General features: G+C 50.0%; 1 protein-coding gene across 6 annotated transcripts; it reads right to left on the reverse strand.

Annotated features, from left to right (window-relative positions):
• FZR1 (fizzy and cell division cycle 20 related 1) lies at positions 1 to 24248 on the reverse strand. Of its 6 annotated transcripts, none has more exons than XM_086862370.1 (15): positions 24058 to 24191; positions 20102 to 20192; positions 12368 to 12509; positions 11880 to 12005; positions 11593 to 11656; positions 10713 to 10840; positions 10232 to 10314; positions 9624 to 9807; positions 9361 to 9426; positions 8884 to 8986; positions 7443 to 7627; positions 5846 to 6079; positions 5114 to 5218; positions 3890 to 3982; positions 1 to 2852 (listed from the first exon to the last, which is right to left on the reverse strand). In XM_086862370.1, exons 3-15 carry the CDS (start codon positions 12434 to 12436, stop codon positions 2811 to 2813), a joined length of 1482 nt encoding a protein of 493 aa, XP_086718496.1. In that variant the 5' UTR covers positions 12437 to 12509; positions 20102 to 20192; positions 24058 to 24191; the 3' UTR covers positions 1 to 2810. The 6 variants fall into 6 exon arrangements, with proteins under 6 accessions (XP_086718496.1, XP_086718497.1, XP_086718494.1 ...); XM_086862371.1 differs by having other exon boundaries at positions 19928 to 20192; positions 24058 to 24187; XM_086862368.1 differs by lacking the exon at positions 20102 to 20192 and having other exon boundaries at positions 24058 to 24248.
• Between the last annotated feature and the right edge of the window lie 929 nt (positions 24249 to 25177).

Here is a 25177-nt window from a genome sequence, read left to right on the forward strand (position 1 = left end):
TAAATTCACAACCTGTTTAATGCCAGTTCAATTGCTTTACATGAAAAAGTTACAGCGTGCTCCATCTTTGTTTTCAATCACATGACACCTGGGATACAACGATGCCACAGACTCTGTCAGCCAACTCTGGGAGAACCCTGTGCCTGAGCCAGTGCCCACAGGTCACACACACTGACACATCACCTCAGACCTGCCCTTTTCCCTCTTGAGCAGCCAGTGACAGTGTCAGTATCACCCTGAGACACTTGCACACACCCACCTCCACACAGATACAACTGGGAGCTCCTGCCTGGCAGCTGGGAGTGGGGCAGTAGTGGGCTTTGACAGCCAGATCAGGGTGAGCAGCCTGTTCTTGCCATGCTCTGTCACCTACACATGTGGGCACAGAACAGTCCTGGCCTGGGAATCACTAACCCTGGCCTGGGAATCACCAGCCTCCCTGCCAAGTGCAATAAAGAAGCTAACCTGCTCCCAAGGCAGACAGAAAAGTGAGATGTAGACACAAGATGTAGTTTGGAAAAGTCCTTAGCAAGAGGGGACAATGGTGGGGACAGAACAATGAGGAGCTATCCCTACTCTGCAGCTGGGAGAACTGGGTAGTGGCTGCAGTGCCCACCTGGCACTGCCCACCCCACAGCACTGCCACTCCTCCCATCAGCTTCTGGGACTCCTTGAGGAAGTTCCCCCATCACAGGGTAAGAGGCAAATCCACTCCTCTGGAGCCCCAGGGCACTGGGGAGCCTAATCATCACCATGGCATCACTGCACTCCAGCTGGGTGCCTGGTTCCCTCCAGCTCCAGAATGGGCTGAGACCTCCTGTGTGCCCCCAGTCCAAGCACTTACACCTTCAGAGGAGAAACTAGTGTGTCCTGCGGGTCTGCACAGTGCTATTTAGTGGGAGGCAATCCACAACAGGAAAATCTACAGCACAGCCGCCAGCCTCTCCCCAGCCTCCCTAAACAGCTCTTTCCCCAGGTGATGACACCCACAACAGACCACCTCTTGCTTCAGGTGGCCCTTTGCCTCAAACCCATTCCCCAAGTTAATGATGCAAGTCAATTTAACACCTCCTCGGTGCTTTGGGGTGCTCCCAACCCATGGTGATGTGGAACAGTGCCCACAAGTGGGTAGTTGAGCTCAAACAGTGTTTCAGAAACTCCATGGAAATTCCATTTTGGTGGCAAGTGAGACTGTGAGATGACAAAGTGGCCTGTGGGCCTGGGAGACTGCCAGGGGACTCCCAGCACACCAGCTCCTCACCAGTGACTCCCAGTATGTGCAACACAGGCCCAGCACCACCAGCCTGATCCAGGCACTGGTGTGATGGCACATATGGTCAAGGCTGTATTGGCCTTCTCGCACCTTGGCTCATGCTAAGGATACTGGTGGTACTGGGGAGGACAGACAATCATATTCCTACCGCCTGGTTTTAGGGAAAGGAGAGAAGACAAAACAACAGATTAAAAAAAGAAAGAGAAAGCATCACCTATGCAATCTACAGAGAGAGGACAAGTCTATATATACAGCCAGGGAATTCCACATGGGAACAGGAAGCAATGCTGGGAGAGGGCAGGGTAGGCACAGGCATGGGTCAGAGGGAACAGGCAGCACAGCCTCACAGCTTCTCTTAAATTAAAAGCAACAAACACATACAGAGCATTTGTGTTACGTTCCATGGGCTCCAACTCTCAGCCAAAACTCTTGTCCCACACAATCTAAAAATCCCAAACCACACACCAAAACCCAACAGCAGGTCCCTGTCTGGGACTTGGAGATAATAAAAAAGCAACACTGCAGCCCTGTTTCAGAAGAACCCCTCTTCCAGCCAGAAGAGGCCCTGCTCACCCCAAAAATCAGAACTTCAGGATTTGCTTCTGTTCTCAAACACATCCCAACTGCTTTTGGCCTCAGGGAGACTCCAGAGCAAAGGCACCACACCTGGTGGCAGCGAAAGAAGCTCCACATGCACAGGTGGTTGAGTGGGTTTCTTTTTTCATAAAGTCCTTATTTCTCCTCTCTGGTAACTCCCACGATCAGCCCAGAATATGAAACAGCCAACTGCAGAACTTCCCAATCCTGCTCCCTTAGAGGTGAAGCTTTTTCAAGTCTCCTCCAAAGTCTAGAGCCCCAAATGTATTTGTTCAGAGGCAGCTGTCAAGCATGCCAAAAAAAATCAAGCTGTCTTATGGAATGATCATGTCAAGTACTACAGTACCTGTCTGGGGGGAAAAAATAAAGAAAAAAAAGGAAAATAGGCAGTTCTCCAGTTTCTTCCTGGAATGGGGATGCCAGGCTATGAACAAAGCCCTTAGATGCCCAGCCTGGAGCTGTGCCCCTTGCACCAGCTGTACCGGACCAGTCTGGCTGGCTCCTGCCCCTAGAGATGTCACTCTAGGACACAGCAGCATGTCAAACCTCTTCCCACAGCAGCAAGGATATTCTCCTCTCTTGCAGGAGGCACACCATGGCAGTGGGGATGGCCTCAGTCCAGTCTCAATGGTCCATGTCACACGAGTCCTCCCCAGTACCATCCCAACGGCTGGACGATGCTGGGTTAACATTTCTCTTTTACCCGTTTCCCTTTATGAAGGATGAATCCAATAACCTTTGGCAGTTCCCTCCCCTCCCCACCCCATCCCAAATACTGCCCAGCCCTGTGGTTCACAAGCACATATTTAATGAGCTGGGTCCTCCTCCAGTCCCACAGCTCTCCCTCCCCTTGGCTGGGCTCCGAGGGTCCATGCACACCAAGGGAGTGGTCTGATCCTGGAATGTCAGGCTGTAGGTTCCTGGGGCACAGGGAGGGGGTTTATCGTATCCTGGTGAAGAGGTTGAGCACAGATACAGACTCCTGACAAGGGAAGACAAAGCAGGGGGTAAATAGCCATTACTCTACATGCTTCTGGGCTGGTTTGTTTTTAATCTGGTATCTCTAGCTCAGGGCATGATCCCAGCTCACAAATCAAAGTCCAACACCATAAATATTCCCACGGGTTTCCTCCAAATGGTAACAAGTGCGCAGCTGGCCAGAGTGCCATTCCCAGAGCTCTGTAGGCAGCTGTACCTCAGAGATGGCAAGAACTGGGGGACCCCCAGGAGCAATGCCAGCTTGCCCCAGTCCCCTCCTCCAAATCCCTCTGCCAGGCACCCAAGAAAGCTCTCAGAGCACCAGGCACAATCTGCTTTTGGTGATGATGAGTTGTCACTGGCAGAATCCATGATCCCATTTTCATCCAAACCCAAATTTTAAGCAGTTTTATAAAGAGGAGGGAATAATCACGGAATCACAGAACGGCTTGGGCTTCAAGGGACCTTGAAGTTCATCACCTTCCACCCCGCAACCATGGGTTCCAAGCTCTGTCCAGCCTGGCCTTGGACACTTCTAGAGATCCAGGGGCAGCCACAGCTGCTCTGAGCAACCCGTGCTGGGGCCTGCCCACCCTCACAGGGAACAATTCCTCTCCAGCCATTTAGGCCTGTCCTCTGGCAGTGGGAAGCCATTCCCTGTGTCTTATCCCTCCATACCCTGGTCCAAAATCCTTCTCCAGTTCTCTTGGAATCCCATTAGGCACTATAAAGGGCTGTAATGTCTCCCTGGGGCTTTGTCCTCTCCAGCTGGACAACCCCAGCTCTCCCAGCCTGCTGGGCTCAGCTTGGTGAGGTCCCCGAAATGCTGCTCTCCTCAGCAGCCCCGGACCAGCCTGGAGAAGGATATTGTGTCACACCTGCCTTGGGCACACAGGGTGACCTTTTACTTAAATTTCAGCCAAGTTGAATCCTTCACTGCCCCAGCCCTTGATCTGCAGGAAGGGATCAGAGAGGAGGCAGTAGAGCAGAGCCAACGTGGCCTGAGTTCCCCCAGGCAGCTGCCCCCATGCCTGGCCTTACCTTTGTTGAGCGAGTTTTACTGAAGACGTTCCAGAAGCGCAAGGTTTCGTCTCCAGCTCCTGTGACAATAGCCTCCCCATCAGGGGACATTGCCTAAGGACAAGACAACAACCTTTAGCACCTGTCACATTTTTGAGGCTGAAAATAAGTCTCTGTTGGAATGCAGGAGAGATTTAACTCTCCTTTCTACTTGGCAGTAAGAAACCAGCTACCTCTACTTCCAGGTGCTTCATGCAGCCTCAGGTGCATTTGGGCACTTGCACCTTATGGTGCAGCTATGGAACACATGGGGTGAGCCGTGTGGAAAGAATACTTGTGTTAAGAAATCCAAGCCATGTGAAACTGAGGATGTTCCTCCCAGGATTATCAACATGCCTGAAGGCAGGAAGATAGTATGACTGGATTTTCTTGTTGCATTGGTTGCTTACACTGGGATTTACCTCCCAAAACATTATCAGCATTTCTCATCTCTGTTGTGAACTGCTGACACCCCCATGTAACAGTAACAGCAGATATGAGATGGATCAGGATTACCCACAACAAATGTTTAATTCCCTGGGCAGCAGTCATCATTGAAGAGGAGTGGAAGTCCTCTTGGAAAAAGGAGAGAAGCTTGTGTTTCCTAAAATCACAGTATCCCAGAGTATTTTGGGTTGGAAAGGACCTTAAAGCTCATCTCATTCCACTCCCTTCCACTATCCCAGGTTTCTCCAAGGCCCGTCTAACCTGGCCTTGGACACTTCCAGGGATCCAGGGGCAGCCACGGCTGCTCTGGACAGCTGCTGCCAGGGCTTTGCTACCCTCACAGAATTTCTTCCCAATATCCCATCTAACCCTGCCTGTGGGAGTTTGAAGCCATTCCCTGTGTCCTGCCATTCCAGATTTTTTTCCAGTGTCCCTCCACAGCTCTCCTTGAGCCTCTTTAGGCACTGGAAGGTCTCCCTGGAACCTTCTCTTCTCCAGGCTCAGAGAGGAGTTTTCTTAGAAGAAAACTCAGATGTTTCCTCAGGAGAGTTCCTATCATTAACAAAACCTCATACTTCCACAGCAGCAAATCAAAGTACCCCTTGCAGGCACAGAAATGCAACAGTTTTCCACTGCTCATTGGGAGTGTTCCCATTCCTGTCCAGGCAGCTTATGGTGCCACTGGCACTGCTGCTTTGGGTCCCATCTGAGCACACCTACAGCCAGGTGAACAGCTACAGAACCGTGGCCATCACTCACCAGATACAGGACTCGATAAGAGTGCCCTGTGAGCTTTGCTACTTGAGTTAACGAGGGGTATTTCCAGACGAGGATCTGGTTCTGGGAGTATCCATGGGTGCTCACCTGAAAGGGGAGAGGGGAACATGCATCACAGATTCATGGAATTGTTAAGGCTGGAAAAGACTGCCAAGATCACCAAGTCCAACAGTCTACAGACTACACCAGTGCCCTGGGCAGCTCATTCCAGTGCCTGATCACCATGAAGAAATTCTCCCAATATCCAATCTGAACTTCACCTGGTGCAACTTGAGGCCTTTTCTTCTTGTGCTGTCACTTGTTACCTGGAAGAAGAGCCTAAATTTCACCTGGCTCCACCCTCCTGTCAGAAGGAGAAAAGGTGCCTCCTGAGCCTCCTTCTTTCCAGGCTAGAGTCCCTCAGCTCCTTCAGCTGCTCCTCAACAGACTTGTGCTCCAGCCCTGTCCCCAGCTCTGTTCCATTCTCCAGACAGTCTCCAGCCTCTCACTGTCTTTCTTGTTGTGAGGGGCCCAAAACTGACCCCAGCACCTGAGGTGTCTCAGCAGTGCCCAGAAAAGAAGGGCAGTCACTGCCCTGGTCCTGCTGGCAACACCCTTGCTGGTACAAGCCAGGTGCCACTTGCCTCCTTGCCCACCAGGGCACACCTGGCTCATGCTCAGCCATGCTTCCCAACACAGGGCAGCTTGGCAGCAGTTGCTCAGGGAAGGACTCACCAGCTCATTGGCATGTTTGGACCAGGCCAGGTTGCACACCTGGGACCCAGTGTCGATGCACTGCAGGGGCTGCCCTGTGAGTGTGTTCCAGAAGCGGATGCAGCGGTCAGCTGTGCCCCCACCCGAGGCCAGGAGCCCGTGCTGGTGTGGGGACCAGGCAATGGCTTTGACTGCTGCCAGGTGCTCTGTGTATTGTTGGACAGGACTCAGGCTGGAGTGATTCCAGACAAGGAGCTGGCAGAGAGAAGAGACATGATCAAAATTGTGCCTCAGTCATGTGTCCACTACACGCACAAGCCACAATGGGACTGATGAGCGCAGATGGGGAACAAGCTGATTTCCCACAGCTCTGCCCAGACATGCACAACTCCACTCTGCTCATCACAGAATCATGCAATGGTTTGGGTTGGTTAAAGCTCATTCAGTTCAAATCCCTGCCACAGGTTGCTCTTAGCCCCATTCAACCTGACCTTGAACACTTTCAGGGATGGGACACAACCACCCTAGCACTACACTCAGCTGATGAGCTGTCCTACCCCCAGGCCACATGGCAGGAACAGGCCCTAAGGTAAGGGAATAAATCTAAAGAAACAGCATCACTGAAGGGGGCCTCAGACCCTTCTGCTGCCTTTCTGGCTGTATCATCCCAGAACACATCTAGAAATCTGCTCAGTTCATTAGGAGTTATTCTGAGCAGGAGAAACTCGGTCCAACCATGCTGTCACACAGGCACTGGGCACATTCCCTACCTAGCAACCCACTCCAAAGGGCTTGGAACACTGCTTCTTTGTGACAGATGCCTCTCCCATATGGTGCTCAGTAAGCTATAAGCCTGTGTTACAGGTATGAGAACTCACAGAGCTCTACCTCAGGTTCCTGCTGCACACAAACATTACCGCAACAAACGTGACCATACACTACCCAAACAAAGCCAGGAAGGGCAGCTTAGCAGTGACTTTGTTGAATGCAACCCCCTGAGCCAAGCTAGATATTTAATTAGCCAAATAGAGAAGTAAAATTAAATTTGCCTTTTTCATTTTATTAGGAAGAGAAGACTGAGTAGAAGATTAGCATAATTTATGTTTGGTCATAGTCCAACAACCAAAACAAAAGTCCTTTTCAGAAAGGAAAAACATCCTTAAAGAATCACTGAACCATAAAGGTTGTAAAACACCTTTAATATCAAGGCCAACCTTTGATCTAAGCCCACCATGCTTAGTAAATCGTACTGCAAAGTGCCTCATCCACTTGCTTTTTGAACACTTCCAGGAATGGCAACTCCCCCACTGCCCTGGGCATCCTGTTCCAATGCTTAACCACTCTTACAGCAAAGAAATTTTTCCCTAATCATAAAATCATACAATGGTTTGAGTTGGAGGGGACCTAAAAGCCCATCTAGTTCCATCCCCTGCAGTGGGAAGGGACACCTTCCACTAGACCACGTTGCTGCACATCCTGTCCAGCCTGGCCTTGACTACTTCCAGCAATATAATACCATCCAACCTGAACCGCCCCCAGTGCAACTTGACAACATTTCCCCTCGCCGTAGAAAGAAAGGGGGTCTGACATTTCCCGTGACCCCTTGGGAGGAATGTACCTTATTATCATTCCCTCCAGAGGCCAGGAGCTGGTGGTCTGTGGACCATTTGAGCCCACAGACCTCCTGCCTGTGTCCCTGGAGCCGCCGCTCGGACTGCAGGGGTGGGGTGCGGATGTCCCGCTGCAGGATCATCCTGTCCCGGCTCCCGGACGAGAGCTGGTCCGCGTTCCACGCCAAGGCACCTGCAACAGGGACAGAGCTTCAGAGTGCTGTAGGAGTCATGCAATCACAGAACCACTGAGGCTGCAAAAGACCTTCAAGGTCACCCAGTCCGTCAACTCAAGCACCACCACCACGTTCACCACCAAACCATGTCCTCAAGTGCCACATCCACAAGTTGTCTAAACACTTTTCAGGCATGGTGACTCCACCACTGCCCTAGGCAGCCTGTTTCAATGATTTATAACCCTTTCTGTGAAGAAATTTTCCCAATATCCAATCTAAACCTCCTCTAGCACAGCTTGAGGGCATATCCTTTCATCCTGTGCCTTGCTCCCTGGGAGCAGAGCCTGACCCCCACCTGGCTCCACCCTCCTGTCAGGGAGCTGTGCAGAGCCAGAAGGTCTCCCTTGAGCTTCTCTCCAGGCTCACCCCCCACAGCTCCCTCCTGGTGCCACCAGCTGCTCCTGGTGCTCCAGTCCCTTCCCTAGCTCTGTTCCTTCCTCTGGACACACTCCAGCTGCTCAATGTCTTTCTTGTTGTGAGAGATCTGAAACTGACTCCAGGATCTGAGGTGAAACCTCAGTAGTGCCCAGCACAGAGGGATGGTCAGTGCTCTGGTCCTGCTGGCCACATTAGCAAGCCCAGCCCTACCAGTCCTGCAGCAGTTGGTCAGCAAAATGCAGCCATCACAGCTGCCAGGGTTTAAAAAAAAAAAAAGCCCCTAAAAAACCTCAAACTACTCCTTACAGAACCCCCTTACATCTACTCTCTGGAGTCCTAGATCAGGGGGCATAAAAGTAGAGGTTCCCCTAAACAGACTGGCTGCAGGTATTACCAATCCCATTTCACAGTGCAGTAAAACACAAGAATATATCTCAGAAGGTGCATGGAGCTCCTAAATCTCACTCCAGAGTTTAGATTTGCAACATCTCTGAGCAGAAGAAAACAGCCCCCCAAAAAAGGGAACTGGAAATCTCAGTGTGAAGCTGCCAGCAGGGATGAAATCGGAAGCCAGCAGCAATGAAGAGATGTTGTAATCAAACCCAAAAAGCCTCAAGCAAGAAGGAAACACCTACTGCAACACCCAACCACCATCACACCCAGATCAGAACACCAGAGTTATGAGATGATAGTATTTTGAACCTGCTCAAGACACAGCAGGGGATAAATATCAATCCTGGTACTCTGAGTTCTCCATTTCCAGCAGATCCCTGGCTAACAAAGTTCAATCAGGCTGGAGAGAACCCTGAGAACCCTCTGCTTTCCCGCTCCTTACCGACTCTGGCTGTGTGACCCTCCAGCATGGAGAGCTTCTTTCCTGCAGCTGCATCCCAGATCTGTACAAAGCCCTTGTGAGTACCAACAGCCACCAAGTTTCCCTGGACAAAGAGAGCCAAGATCAGTACAGCCACAAAACTGATAGTTGAGGAAAAGACTTGATAAAAATCCCATGACATGGAAAGCATCCAGAGTTCTTCCATCTTACATTTTTTCCCTACTGAGAGGCCCAAGCAGCCTGTCTGGAATATATTTGTTGTAACATTTTATTGTCAAGAGCTGAAGAAGAAAACTGGCTCCTTCTCCCTCCCACTCCTATTAGCAATGCCTCGAGAACCTCAAGATACAAGAGACTGCTCTCTATTCCCTGTTTTTTAGCAGAGAACAGCCAGCTCAGGGAGTTAACTAATACCTATGATGACAGTGAGTAAGTGAGCCATGTCTCAGCTGTCCTTGCTGACAGTGTCATACTGACCCGCTCTGACCAGCCCACGGATGTCACAGAATCGCCTTCCACAGAGAGGTCACACAGCCGGGTTACCTTCAGAGAGAAGGATGAGGTAAGAAACATATTTTTGTCACACAGCACTACTGGCTGTCTCACAAACCAGTGCTGTGTTTGGGATAAGTGTGTGACAAGTGCTGAAGCCCTCACACAGCACATTCCATAGCTCTGGAAGGCTGGAAAACCCTACATCAATGGGCAATTAAATCTTCAGAAACTCATGACCGATTTACCTGACTCGTACAAGCACTCCACAGGTAAACACAAGTCCCAAGGCCAACACTGAGGACATTAAGAGAGGACCAGTCCACCAGGTTCAGGTAGAAGTCGTCCTGCAGCTCTGGGGCATCCAGCACTTTGAAAGGAATCTTGGAGATTTTCCGAGTTGGTTTTCGAGGTGATCTTAGCAGCTTCTGACTGTTTACAAAAACACATAAAAAAACAACTACAGGAATCTGAACATCACAGCAGATGGGAGGCACAGGTGTAGCTACTCTTTCCAGAGCACTCTGAAGTTTCTATAGAAATTCAGAGACAAAAAGGCTGCACGACTTTTTTTCAGGAGAAAGACTGGAAGGAATTAGGTTCTGCTTCTACAAAGGAGAAAGCAGAAAGGTAAACTGATTATTACTGAGAGTTGACCAAGACATCTCAAGCACATAGGAAGGTTGGGAACCTGAAGAAATTTTTGGAACTTGACTGTTTTATTTATTAACTCTCCAAATTTCCAAACCCAATTCAAATCACAATTTTAGAGTTTTAGACAGAAGTCATAGAGAACCTCACCAAAGCCTCTGTCCCAGCCCTTCCCTTCTATTAGTTTGCAGAGAATCAGTGTTACCTTTTGTTGCTGACAGGAGACAGGGAATACGGTGAGACCTCATTGCCATCATCTGGGCTGGAGCGTTTTGTGCTGAGCGAGTACTACATAAAGAAACATACCCCATGAGGACCCCAGCATGCCTGAGGCCTGGGCATCACTCCCAACGTGCACTGGTGCCAAGCTAATTCCAACAACTAGTTTTTCCTTTCCCAGCTTCTCCAAAATCATACAAAATCCCTCAGCAACACTCAAGTCCAAAAGCCTGACTTGGCCACCACACTGTCTGAAAAGCCTGGCTCCACCCAGCACAAACACAGGAAGCACACTGCTTGCTGCACACTCAGATTCCCTTTGCAGGCCACCACACTTGTTATCAATAGCTTATCTCAGCCAAGCCTCAACACCAACTCACTGCACAAACAGCCTGGCAGAGCCCTGTGCTCTGATCCTGTGACACACATGCAACCTCCACTGGTGTTAATGCAAGTAACCAACTTACAGTGAACAGAGATTTCTTCTCAGGGGTGGATGGCTGTAGCCTCCTGTCCTCTGTCTGAGGGTCCTGCACCTTCTCAATCCCTGCCCCCAAGAGTTCGTTCTTCAACAAGGCAGAATAGGCAAGGCCATCTGTAAATCCAAACAGGCACTGGGCAGAGAGCTCAGAGCAGCAACAGCAGGGAGTGTCAGGATCATGTGTGCCTGACCTGGAGAAGAGAAGGCTCCAGGGAGAGCTCAGAGCCCCTTGCAGAGCCTAAAGGGGCTCCAGGAGAGCTGGAGAGGGACTTGGGACAAAGGATGGAGGGACAGGACAAGGGGGATGGTTTCCCACTGCCAGAGAGAAGGGCTGAACGGGATATTGGGAAGGAATTGTTCCCTGTCAGGATGGTGAGGCCCTGGCACAGGGTGTCCAGAGCAGCTGTGGCTGCCCCTGGATCCCTGGAAGTGTCCAAGGCCAAGCTGGACAGGGCTTGGAGCTACCTGGGGTAGTGGAAGGGGTCCCTGCCCATAGCAGGGGTTGGGAATGAGCTTTAAGGTCCCTTCCAACCCAAACCAGTCTAGGATTCTACAACTTGTACTCTCACAGAGTCTCTTAATAAGCCTGGAGCCCCCATTTTGCATCAAGATTAGCAGCAAGTTTACACTCCTTCCACTCTACCAGGAAAGCTTCCATGACACAGTAAATCAAGGGATAGAGACAGCCTCTTGCATCCAGACACTCATCAAAAGCAGTGACCTGGTACTCATGATGTGGGCACTTCCCAAAACACCAGCAGCATGAGTTTTGGCATAAGCATGAAAGTGCCAGCATGGCCTTAACTTCCCTAGCAGTTCGCAGTAAGAGCTCTGGGCACTGCCAAGCAGTAAAAGGGTGGTCTCACCTTTGCCAGTGTCTGATGTAGCATCCTTTGCTTTTCTGTTTTGGCTTGGTGATTTTTCATTTTCCTGAAATGGAGAAACATGCCATCACCATACAGAAACCTCAGGGTACATGGTGAAATAGCAAATGCAGGAAGAATAGGGTTTGAGGACACACGCTCAATGGAACTCTTCTGGGGCAGCAGAAGCACATGGTGCAGAAGATAAGCAGAGCAATTATGCCAGCCAAAACAAGTTCCAAGTTCCTCAGTTCCAAGGCCGTGCTGTAGGAGCAGGGAGCAAAACTTACATTTATTCTGTGGAAGTTGATGCTCCAGTTGGCCCCAGCTCTTGAGGGAATGAATCTGTCACCATGCTTACTAGGAGAAGACATTGGAGAATTGGAAGGTGTCAAGGTTCTTCGCATCTCTGCTACCTGAATTAAAGAATAAAAGATACTGAACTTACTCTTGTCAAGCCCTAGTGTTGGTTGTTGTTGGTTTTTATGTTTCATGTGTAGTTGCTGAGATTATGTACTAAAAAGCTATTACTGAACTCCACAAAAATATCTTCACCCCTTTTTGCAACCAGAACTTAGGTTATATATTCAAGAGCTCTCTTAAAGTCAAACTATTTGGGTATTCATAGAACAGCTGAGGAGCTCACACCTGCTCACAACCCAACAAAATACTGTGGTTTGCTTTGAGGAGGTCCCAGGTCTTCCAAAAGCTCAAGGAAAACAGTCAAAAGTGAGACAGAAAACAACATAACAGTGAGCCTGAGCCCATCTGTACTCACACAAGGCATTGTGTTCTCATTCTGTATGTTGATTTGGCGTAGGAGACGTCTCTCGTAGTCCTGATCCATGGTGGGAAGCTGGCTGGAGAGATCAGCAGGCTCCGGAATTTATGTTTGCGAAGTCCAAGCAGTAACTAGTGTGCTGTAACAGGAGGAGAATAACAAAATGTTACACTCCTCCATGCTGAAACAGCCTCTTCAAAGTCTCCTGAGACTGTTCTTTGCACTTTTCCTATCCAGAGCATTGGTACCAAACTTGTGTGACACTGAAGAACACAGGCAGCTGGTATTCTGTGTCTGACAGGACCTCAGCCGGTCCCCACCACACCTGGAGCAGGAACTGCCCCCAGGCCCTGCAGCAGCAGAGTCTGGCAATCCTTCAGGACACAGGCATGAAAAATCCAGGTACCTGCAGTCTGTCCTGTCCAGGCACTGGCACCAGTTGCACAGAGAAGTTTGGCTGCCCCATTCATGAAAGTGTACATGGCCAGGTTGGTCCAGGCTTGGAGCAACCTGGTGTACTAAAGGTGTCCCTGTCCATGGCAGGGTGCGGAATGAGGTGGGCTTTAAGGTCATTTCCAACCCAAACCAATGTGGGGTTCTGTGATCCCACTACATCCTGTCCCACTGCTCAGGTCAGGGGCACAGGAGCAGCGCTGAAAGTGGGATGCTTTTAGCCATGTCAAAAGTACTGCAGAATTTAACACCAACAACTGGAGGAATACACTAGGGCTCTAGTAGTCCCAGTGAACATTACATATCTGATGTCTGCACTATCCCAAGTACTCCTGGCTGGCACAAAGCTTGCTCACTCATATAGCTATAAAGTCTGTAAGCAACATGAACATCATTTAAGCACATATTTTAAGCAAATATTTTAGGACAGAGCTGCTTCATACCTGAGATTTGCCTGGCAAATTACCATGTGCATCAATAAAAAATAAATGAGCTGACACTTGTGTGAGATTACACAGTCACAGCCCTTGCCAAGCCCCAAGGGCAGAGAGCAGCACCCCCAGGGTCCAGGGTCCAACCTTCCCCATCACACACCTTGTGCTTTATCCACAGCTGACATGGGCACAAAAACACCAGCTTGAAGAAACATCAAGTTGGTCTTTCAACCCAAGATAAACATGTCCAAAGGCAAAGATGTAATTAACACATAAGCAAATCTCCACAGCACACAGGCATCTGGAGGCTGTGCAGAACAGAAAGGGATCTTCATTCCTGTTATTGCATAAACATTTATGGCACCTGGCCAGAGTCCCAGCTGCACAAATGGAGCCGCCTCAAGATACAAACTTGTGGTAGAACCTGGAGGGAACTGCACATAAAGGCTGCGCTGGGAGGAGGCTGCCCAAGGAGCAGCTGCACAGTGCCACACTCAGGGACAGCCCTGCACTGCCTCCCACTCCCGCCTGGGAAGAGGCTGCCTCCAGGAACCACAGACCTAGCCAGGCTTTTACAGTTAAAAACTGGGGGCAAGTTACCAAGCTACAAGAGGCCAGCAGTACAGACTCCAATTCAGTAAGATGTGATGAAGTTTTACAATATTCTGTGAAATAAAACAAGGCAAAGCACACAGACTCTAGAGTGCAGAGCTGATGGCCTTGCACCTCAGAAAGCTACAGAAGACAGACATAAAGGTAGTGACAACTGGGGTCCCACAGGGCTCCATCTTAGTGCCAGTTCTCTCAAATGTCATAAGTGACTCGGGGGCAGGACTGGAAAGTCGTGAGTGAGTTTGCTGAGAACACTCGCTTGGGAGGAACTGCTGACATTCTCAAGGACAGAGAGGGCCCACAGACAGACCCTGACAAATGGGAGGATTGGGAAATCCCCAACCATGTGAGGTTTAACAAGGGCAAGTGTCAGATCCTGGCCTGGGATGGGGCAGCCCTGGATGCAGGGACAGACTAGGAATGAGAGGCTGGAGAGCAGCGCCCTGGCAAGGGACCTGGGGGTCCTGGTTGGTGGCGAGTTGGATCTGAGTCACCAGTGAGTCCTGGCAGCCCAAAGGGCCACCAGGCCCAGGGAGGGATTGTCCCGCTCTGCTCTGCACTGGGGCAGCCTCACCTCCAGTGCTGGGGGCACTTGGGGCACCACAAGATCAGGAGGATCCAAAGGTGTTGGAGAGTGTCCAGAGGAGGGACACGGAGCTGGGGAAGGCTCTGAGGAGCAGCTGAGGGCACTTGGCTCGTTCAGCTGGAGCAGAGGAGACTGAGGGGAGGCTCCTCGGGGGCTGCAGCTCCTCCCGAGGGGAGGCGGAGGGGCAGGGGCTGAGCTCTGCTCTGGGACAGGAGCCCAGGAAGGGCTGGAGCTGTGCCAGGGCTTGGGATGGATCTCAGGGCAAGGTTCTTCCCCCCGAGGCTGCTGGCACTGCCCAGGCTCCCCAGGGAATGGGCCCGGCCCCAAGGCTGCCAGAGCTCCAGGAGCGTTTGGCCAGCGCTCTCAGGGATGCTCAGGGTGGGCTTGTTGGGGGGTCTGGGCAGGGCCAGGGGCTGCACTGATCATCCCTGAGGGTCCCTTCCAGCTCAGGATATCCTATAGTTCTTTGAGCTACACCATTTTTTAGTACCAAAACTTGGACTTCTTACATATGCTGAAATGCTTTTCTTCCTTAACATTAACATGCCAACACTTTTACAGGATCATTCCTAAAATAGATAGTGCCAAGCTGGTTCTGATCACACCTGCTTACCTCTACCACCTCCTCCTCCAAGTTTTTCTCTTTTTTAATTTAACACATTACTCCCATATGTTCTTTCAGTGGCAAAACTGGAGAAAGCTCCCAAATTTAACAGAGATCAGCTTCCACCAAATGAAGCAGTCAGAGACAACATAATTGCAGTGAAAAGTTAGAAAAGTCTGTGATGCTATTAATAAAGGAGATTTAAAAAATAAAGATTAGTGCATGCCATATCAAACACTCTCCCCTGTTTTGAAGTTTACTTACCACCACCCTTACCGACCCACAAGCTACCAAATGTGTGTCTCAAACTAAACAGTTTGACAAAATGCCCCTTCCCTCTTTTCTTTTTTTGGGTTGTTGTTGTTTTAACACCATGAGTAAGAGAGCTAAGCCTGCAGAACCCACACAAGGAGCGTGATCAGCCTGGGAGCACCACACATTTGAAGCAACCTCCCAAAATGGTTCAGCACAGTATTCGTGAGAGATCCAGATCCAGTTACACAGCAAAGAGACATTTTAAATTCTGCATCTGAAACACATTTGACTATCAAGCTTTTCAGTTCCCATCTGCCCAAATTTCACCTACAACTTTCACTCAGAAGCACAGCACAGATGGTTCAACAGAGAGACTGCAGAGGCAGAACACAGCAGAGAATGTTCAGCACCTGAATAGTGACATGCTTTTACCCTAAAACCTGTGCCACTAATGCAGACTAAGGGAGCAAGCAGCACCTCTGGTTTGTAGTATGTTTTTGCTGTCTCTAAATTTGTTCATGGGAAGTGAGTCCATTTCCCCCAAAGCAAGTAAAAAAGGCTTTTCCAGAAGGACTTGAAGGTGCTGGTGCAACGGCTGAATATGAACTGGTGTGTGCCCGGGTGGGCAAGAAGGCCAATGGTACGTGGCTTGTATCAGCCAGTGTGGCCAGCAGGACCAGGGCAGTGACCGTCCCTGTGTGCTGGGCACTGCTGAGGCCCCACCTCGAATCCTGGCGACAGTTCTGAGCCTCTCACAAGAGGGCTGGAGCATGTCTGGAGAGGAGAATGGAGCTGGGGAAGGGGCTGGAGCACCAGGAGCAGTTGAGGGGAAGCTCAGCTGGAGAAAAGAGGTTCAGGAGAGACATTGTCGATCTCTACAGCTCCCAGACAGGAGAGTGCAGCTGGGTGGGGTTTGGGCTCTGCTCCCAGGGAACAAGGGACAGGACAAGAGGAAATAGTCTCAAGCTGTGCTAGGAGAGGTTTAGGTAGACAACAGGAGGAATTCCTGATCATGGAAAGCATGATCCAACACTGGCACAGGCTGCCCAGGATAGTGGTGGAATCTCTATCACTGCAGTGTGTATGTGGCACTTGGGAACATGGTTTAGGCACTGCTGAGGGAATGGTTTGACTTGATGTTAGAAGACTTTTCCAGATTGAATGATTCTGTGATTCTATGATATTTAAGTTTGAAGAAATAAAAGATCTTGAGGACCTACAAGTGTTCAATATTCTTCAGACAGTATTTTGTCACTAATTATGCAGTTTATGCTTAGAGAAGAAAGGTGGGATTCGGTGGAAGGGTTTGGATTCCTTGAGAAGAATTTGTATTCTGACTTTATGTTCTTCATGCACCTTCTGTCCTGTCTCTGAATTGGCTGGATTTTCTCATAGCTCATTACCTCCTAAACAATACTTACAGGCAGAGTTATGGTGCTGAACAAGTGCCTTTTGTTCTTTTTATTGACCCAACCTTCATGTATTCAAACACAGAAGTGTTTTTTCTTGGTATGGATATGTTTTTAATAAGCCAGTATACAGAATGCCAGGCCTGGCAGGGAAATGAGAGCAGCAATTTTGAAAAGTGATTTCTGTGGTTTGAGGCAGGCTGTACTTGTTTGGATTCCCCAGCACACACTGAAGGAGGGGTAGGAAATTGCAGGTTGGTTCTGTCAATTCAGACATGCTCTGCTCAAGCAGTTCAGGAGCTGGATGATTCTTGACCCTTTTTTATTCCAGAAATTATTATTGTACCTTCTCTTCTAGAAGTTATTTGGGTGGGGTAAGTATTTAACAGGAGAGGTGCTGATGAAAGTAAGACTTGGAATACCAAAGACAGGACGTAAATGTAAAGCTGAATATATTTCCTAATTTACACAGGCCAAAGAGTGGTAAAGGATGCCTTAGTAACTAAAATACCATTAATGTTATGTTGATGCTTTATTTTGAAGCATCTCAATTCTGAAAAAGGTTGCCTGGAGCTTTTCTTACTAGTAAGTCATAAACAGACTCCAAATTTATAGTCAGCAAGAGCCTACCCACACCCAGAGATACCACCTGCTCTTTGGGCCTGTATTAAATGGCACAGACTTTAAGGTAAAAACATGTCACTACTCAGGTGTTGAGTATTTCCAAGCCCTCTGGAATAGCCTCATCACTTGCTAAGGGGAAAAGTACACAAGTACTCAGTCCTCCAATCCTGACAGGAAGGATTTGAAATCAAACCCAGATGTCCTGCTTCCCCAAATCCAAAGTTTTCATTTCTTTTGATTTGACTAAACCCGGTCACAACACTTGCAAATCAGTAAGACAAAGCCCTCAGTTGGCAGCAGAAGTGACAGCTCCTCTAGCTCTGGCAGCTGCAGTGTCCTCATGCCAGCTCCAGGTACTGACCACGTTACAAAAACCTAACTCAGCCCCAAAGGGCTGATGTTTTTGGCTGGTTTAGTAAGCATCACCTCCTCCTCAACTTGGAGTACTGCATGAGTATTACCACTTATAGATCCTTTTACTGGCTCTTGAACAAGCTGTAATGGAAAAGAAGGAAAAAAAAACACCAACAGAAAAAGCTATGCCATAGCTCTTAGCTGTGTAATAGCAGAGACTATTAGGAATGCATTCAGAATGCCAAGGCTTTACAGAGCAGCCATTGGGAACAAGCAAGATATGCTGTGCTTGGCCAAGCTCAAGCAGAACTTGTCCACACTTAACCCACAGGAACATTACACCAACCAAGCAAACCTTTTCAGGAACTGGCCTCCTTTCAAACCAGCAATAGCACAAAAAGTTAGAGTTGTGTCTTTTACCAATATTTACCTTTTTAAAACTATAAGGATATAATTTGTTACCCAGTAATTTAGTAGGGTATAGTGCAAGAAGCATTTATAAAATCAGCCACTTACCCCTATGCAATGGGAGCAGTTAAAGCTTTATTTCAAAACAAACTACAACCATTGCTGCCTTGTCTTCAAGAAGCATATTCACAGCTTTGTAAGACAGAGATCACACTAATGACAAGAAAAAAAAAAATACTCCAGTGTTACGGTGTCAGATGGGATCTTAACACTCACACTCCTGAATATTCAATATTCCACCAAAATCCAAGATTCTGGACTATGCAAAGAGCCATTACAACACAACAGTGTACTTCAGAGCATAAGATGTAGGCAACTGCTCTGCACTGAAGGTCCTGCAAAATTCCATGTTTTTCTGCCTTTCCAAAGCATCCTGATGAGCACCTCCTGCCAGGGGCACTCAGAAACACCTTTATGCACTCACTGCCATCAGCTTTACAATGCCCCTGTTCTAAAAGTGCCAACTTTTAGAGACCAGCAATACACACAATCTGAACTCCAGCTTCATTTGAAGGCAGAGTGGTTCACAGGCAGAGCCAAAACACTGATTGAATCTCCAGCCTGCACTCAGCCACCCACTCTGGAACAGGAGTACAGAAGCTGGAGATGTAAGTGAAACGCACAGTGATCCATGCCTCCCCTCACTTTCCATGGCAGAAAACATCCCCCTTTCCTCACAGGCATAAAATATCCCCCTTTCCTCACAGGCATGGGCCCAACTTGCAATTAGAGGTGACAAACATTTGACCTTCTGTACCTCCACCTGCACTCACAGACAAGCTTCAGAACTTCCTATGACAGCTTCAGAAGCTGAGGTAAAGCTACAGATCCACCATCCCAAAGTGATGCACAATCCTACCACAATGACAGAGAAACTCTGACCAGCAAACCACAAAAATTTAGGGCACTCTGATGACTGAGGTTGCAGGAAGCCTGTGAGAGGCAAGGACGTAATGCTCCTGACATGGAGCTCTGTTTGTGGCCTGGACTACCATGAGCCAGCAGAAACTCAGGGTTGTAAGACCATCAGGAAACAGCAAAATCTCTGTTTTTGGAAGAGCTTTTACCGAAGATAAACACTGCCACCGCTAATCAAAGAATCCCACAATGATTTGGGCTTGAAGGCACCTTAAAGCTCATCTTGTTTCACCCCTGCCATGAGCAGGGACATCTTCCCCTATCCCAGGCTGCTCCAAGCCCTGACCAACCTGACCTTGGACACTTCCAGGGATCCAGAGGCAGCCACAGCTGCTCTGGGCACCCTGTGCCAGGGCCTCACCACCCTCATAGGGAAGAATTTCTTCCTAATGTCTAATAAATCTTCTCAGGACACCACTACAAGCCCAAAAGGTTTTCACCAAGATTTTTGTATACACAACAGTTGCTCTTAAGTGCAAATGCTCCTCAAAGATGACACTCAGGAAAGCTCACCAGGAACATCTCTTGCTGCCTCTCACACAGATGATGCTCAGGTATCACCACTGCTTCCAGCATAGATGTTTTTACTAAATCCCTTTTTTCTCCACAACTAAAGGAAAAAAAGGGAAGATGACAGCCAAGCCTGTACTCCAAAGACCAGGCTATTTTCAGCTGTTCAACTGAAACTCAAATACAAGTGATGGGCAATTACAGAGATCAGAATCAGCAGCCAACCCCACCAATGCAGCCACACAGCAGCCAGGCCCTTTGTTGAGGGGTTCCAAATTTGCCTCAGCTGGTTTTTATTAAGTCAGGAGAATTGTAGGGTTGTTATTTTACCTTCATAAATGATGTTTTCATTCAATACACATCCCACTGCAGCATATCATTGTCTCTTGGCAGTGCAAAGCTTATCCAAGCAGACATGACAACCACGCACTCAGCAGGGGATTTCTTCAAAAATCACCACAATGAAACCCCTTTTTTATTGCTTGCAGGTGGTCATTATTTCACCTTTTCACCATGATGCTCCATAAATAAGAGGGACACACTTGCTCCCAGGGAATACAAAATACATCATGAAGTCCTCAGCAGCGCAGGAAGCCTAGCATCGGGAAACAAAGCACAACACATGGGGTCACTTTGATGGTACCTCTTGCCTGTGGGCCAAAAGGCCCCTAATTAACAGGAAGTATCCTTAAAGAGGTTTATCTGTTACAAAAGCAACACAAACAAGGCAGCAGCAGGAACACTCCAGTTTCAGAGATGCAGTAATTGGCCAAGGTACCTGGTGAAGTAGCACCTGCACCACTGGGCTGTGATGGCTGTCACCTGGCTCATGGGTGCTCCAAAGGCTGGGGTGAAGAGCAGGTTCAGCTCCAGCAGGTATTGCCTGAGAAACACTGAGTGCTGAGCAAGTTCTGCTGCTCTCATTTGCTAGTGGAAGAGGTTCCTGCTGGTCCCCGTGTGCTCAGGCAGAATGACACAGAACCCCATCCCTTCTGCAGGTACTGGAGGCTAATTCCTGCTTTGGGGAAGGGGCTGGATATGATTTCTCCAAGGTACTTCTTGGCAAGGAGGGGACATGCACAAACCTTACAATGTTCTGCTTTGAGATTTCATCTCAGTTCAGGATATAACCAATGCCAAACACTTGTGCATCTCACAAGGCAGGGCCTGATCAAACACCACAGCTCTTTCTACAGCACCTGGCCCATGGTACTCCCCTTGGATACAGGAGCTGAGCTCTGGATAGTCACTGGCCTCCACAGAGGGCCGGTTACAGCCACAGCACTTAGGTTTCCACCATCACCTGGTGGCAGTTTTCCCCACACTAACACATTTTGTACAAGTCACTGGACAGACAGGAGAAACCAAGGTTCTGCTTTCAACCAGCATATGATGGCACCTATTTTGGTAATCACCTAGAAAATAATTACTTGTTTAATTATTCTGTGTAGAATCAAAGAATCATTTAGGTTGGAAAATCCCTGTAAGATCAGAGTCCAACTGTTCCCCCAGCACTATCAAGGCCACCACTAACCATACCCAAGGTGCCAGATCCACATGTCTGTTAAATCCCTGCAGGGTGTGGACTCCACCACTGCCCTGCATATCCCAGTGTTACACAGAATCACAGAGTGGGTCAGGTTGGAAGAACCACAGTGGTCATCTGGTCCCACCTCCCTACTTAAGCAGGGTCATCCCAGAACATATGGCACAGGATTGTGTCCAGACACTTCTGGAATACCTCCAGTGAGGGAGACTGCACACCTTCCCTGGGCAGCCTGTTCCAATGCTCAGTCACTGCACAGGGAAGTTCTTCCTCATGTTCAGAAGAAACTTCCTGGGTATCAGCTCCTGCTCCTTCCTCTTGTCCCATTGCTGGGCCCCATGGAGCAGAGCCTGGTCTCTGCTCCAAGCCCTCCCTGCAGACACAGAGAGAGGATGAGGGCTGAGGTCCCCCCTCAGCTATGTCTCCTCTCAAGGCTGAACAGTCACAGTTTGCTGAGCCTTTCCTGAAGAGAGAGATGGTCCAGTCCCTTCAGCATCTCTGCAGCATCCACTGGACCCACTCCAGGAGCTCCATGTCCCTCCTGTCCAGAACTGGACACAGCACTCCAGATTTGCCTCACCAGGGCCAAGCAAAGGGGCAGGATCACCTCCTTCAACCTGCTGGCAATGCTCTTCCTAATGCACACCAGGATCTTACTGGCCCCTTGGCCTCCAGGACACACAGCTGGTCAGGAACAGTCTGTTGTTCACCAAGACACCCAGGGCCTTCTGCAGCTGCTCTCCAGCAGGTCAGCTCCCAGCCTGGACTGGGGTTATCCCTCCCCAGGTGGAAGATCCTATACAACTCCTATACAAACTCCTTGTTGAAGTTCTGACAGTTCTTTCCTGCCCAACTCTCCAGCCTGCTGAGGCCCCTCTGCAGGGCTGCACAGCCCTGGGTGGGGGGACTGGGCACAGGACTGAACCTGGGGGGGGGCTAATAAAAAGGAAGTGGGGATGGACAGAGTGAAGTATGTGGATCTTAGGGACACAGGGTCCTTAGAAGTTTTTTTGTAAGTTTTTACATGTAGGTCACTCCTGACTCAAAGAGGACTGACTTAGGAGCAGAAAAAAGGACAAGAAAAGGCTATAGTCTGCATTTTATAAGAACTTATAGAACCTGCAGGGCTCTTTGTTTGTTTCTGTTTAGTAGTTTCTATTCTGTGAGCACATTTTTCATAGGGCTACTGACTTTAATAACATTCAGTTTCCCTTCAAAAAATCCACAGAAGATGGTTATCCAATTACTTTGTACTTCCAAGTGGGTAAAGACAGCTAAAAGCACCAGCTTTATAAATACACACTCTGGAAAGGCTTCCAAAAAATAAGTCAAATATTAAAAATTCACCAGCAGCCCCATCCTCAGAGGTTTACTGAAAGGTCAGGCATCCAAAACTCTGCTTCATCATAATACTTAAGGTACTGAAGATACAACGGTGCCCCTGGACAAACTACAAAAGTAAACCATAGAATTTATGAAGCCTCAGTCAACAGCCCCAGAAAAACTCTGCTTCTGTATTAATTATAATAATAAAAAAACCCCAAACCAGACTAATACAAGATCATAGAATCCCACAATGGTCTGGGCTTGAAGGCACCTTAAATCTCATCTCCTTCCACCCCATAGGCAGGGACACCTTCCACTACCCCAGGCTGCTCCAAGCCCCATCCAACCCAGCCTTGGACACTTCCAGGGATCCAGGGGCCTCCCCACCCTCACAGGTAACAATTCCTTCCCAATATCCCATCTAACTCTGCCTTCTGGTGGGAAGTCATTCCCTCTTCTCCTGTCCCTCCAGGCTCTTGTACATAGCCTCTCCATCTTTTCTGTTGGCTCGTTCAGGTTCTAGAAGGCAGCAATGAGGTTTTATTGCTCACAGCAGAACTGCTCTCTGAAGAGCCTTCAGCACATAATACTGGGGTGTTATCATTAAATACACACAGGAAGAATCAGCACCTCACAAGAAAATGGGCACAAAGCCTTCAAGAGAGCTACAAATCAAGAGAAAACAATCCTCCATGCCACAAATCCAACACATTCCCGAGGTGACTCCAGTGTGACCAGACAAACCTCCCTGCCCCAGCAGAACCTTCTAACGACCTGGAGGACCTTCAGCTCAGGCTGATCCTGTGTACAAATCCCACATGCAAAATGTCAATAACAGTTAAAAGCACCCTGATGGAACACACAGCGATATTGAGCTCCCTCAGACCCCAGAGCCATGGGGTGAGCAAGGCCACATCCACCGGTGCTCTATGTAAACAACAGACTGCTGGCCAAAATCTCTGCTGCTTGGCAGATCCCTTTAGGAATAAGATCCACACCATTAAAATCTCGGCTACCGTCTGTGTTATCAACTTGATCAAGAACCAAGAGCTGACCCAGGCTCCGGCTCTTTGCATCTTTCCCCAGCGGGCCAGGGCACACGGACCGAGCGAAGGGGTTACACCGCGAGCTTCCAGCTGCTTTGCACAGCCCCGGCCCCGGGTGCAGGTGCAGGATGCCCGTTACCAAACACACCAGAGCGTTGGGGCTCACCGGCCCCGCCGTGACAGGGCACAGCCCGCCTGGGCCCGCAGGAACCGGCATAGACCGGGCTCATCCTGCCAGGGCTGACAAGGCACCGCAACGGGCGGGGAAGGAGAGGCGGGTCTGCTCGGTGACCGGCTGCCGAGGGAGAGAGGGAGGGAGAAAGGGACTAAAGAAGGCAAGGCACCTCCAGCCCCGCCCGGCTCGGCCCAACCCAACCCAGCCCGGCCCCTCCGCAACAGTCCGGCCCGGCCCACAGGCCCGTGCCTCTCGGGGAAAGTGCGGGGCCAAAACCTGCCGTAGGCCCCCCGCCTTGCCTTGCCGTGCCTCGCCTCGCCAGGCCGTGCCGTGCCGTGCCGTGCCCCGGGCGCTACCCGGGCCGTACCTGCTCCGGCGCCGGTGCCACCAGCCGGCCCGGCCCGGCCCAGCTCCGCCTCCTCCGTCAGCACCCGTCGGCCCCGCCGCTCCACAACATGGCGGCCGCCCTCGCGCGGGGCAGGACGGGAGCGCGCCCCGCCCGCCGCTTCGAACACACACAGGAAGCGGCGGTGCGCGGCGCCATAGCAACGGCCCGCTGACGTCACAGCCGGGAGATGACGTCATGGCGGGGGCTCCGGTGTCTGTGTCTGTCTGTCCCGGGAGGGCACTGGGCCGGGGACTGCTGGGTCTCTGAGGGTCCCCTCTTGGGTCCTTAAGGAGGTCCTTGGGTCCTCTAGAGGGTTTTTTTGGTCGCTGGGGGACGAGGGGGGGGGCCTGTTCTTGGGTCCTTAAGGGAGTTATCTTTGTCCTTGAGGGATTCTTAGGAGGGCGTCTTGATCCCTGGAAGGGACTCCTCATGTCCCTGAGGGGCTCCCTGAGTCCTTAAGGAGGTCCTTGGGTCTTTGTGGGGCTCTTTAGTGAGAGTTTCTTGGTCCCTGAAGGGGTTCTTGGGTCCTTAAGGGGGCTTCTCAGGTCCTTGGGGTTAGGGTTGGTCCTGGCCCCTCCAGGAGGGTGAGGGATTCCTGTGCCCCTCCCAGAGATTGTCTGTGACTCAGTGTAGGACGCCCCGTGATCCTGCAGTGTCTGTGTCTCCCCCATTCCTGGTTTCTGATCCCCATTACTCTTCTCAGGGAGTTGTAGGGTGGGTAGAGGGAAGCCAGTCGTGTGTCCACACCCCTCTTGGGAGAGCACTGGGCCAGAGGCCAAGAGCTCAGCCCCACATGGCCTGTGAGGAGCCAGGGGCAGGTGCTGCAGGAGGACTCGTGGTCCCGTGCCCTTCTCAGCGCTGGTGTGTGCAGGAACCCGCCCCATTTTCTGCCCACAGAGGGGCTGGTTCCAAAGGCCCAGGGTGCTGGTTGCGGGGCAGAGGGGTGCCTGTCTGCAGACTGTCCATCTGCGATGCTCTGGTGACCCCAGACGGCCATCTCACAACCTGGCACAAACATGCATTCTGGTCCTACTGCAGCAATGCAGCAGCTGCATGCAATTCCCTGATAATAATCTTGGACTCCCTGGTTATCAATCAT

Source organism: Cyanistes caeruleus, chromosome 25 (assembly GCF_971803275.1).
Source record: "Cyanistes caeruleus chromosome 25, bCyaCae1.hap1.1, whole genome shotgun sequence".
NCBI lineage: Eukaryota > Metazoa > Chordata > Aves > Passeriformes > Paridae > Cyanistes > Cyanistes caeruleus.

Bases quoted from the DNA above. Each gene is read 5' to 3' on its own strand.
- FZR1 (XM_086862368.1), bottom strand. From the start codon at position 12,436: ATGGATCAGGACTACGAGAGACGTCTCCTACGCCAAATCAACATACAG. The intron at 10,315-10,712 runs GTAAGTTGGTTA...TTCTTTATGTAG, and splicing joins AGAAGAAATCTCTGTTCACT to TACTCGCTCAGCACAAAACG. The intron at 9,427-9,623 runs GTAAATCGGTCA...TTCTCTCTGAAG, and splicing joins GGAGTGCTTGTACGAGTCAG to GTAACCCGGCTGTGTGACCT.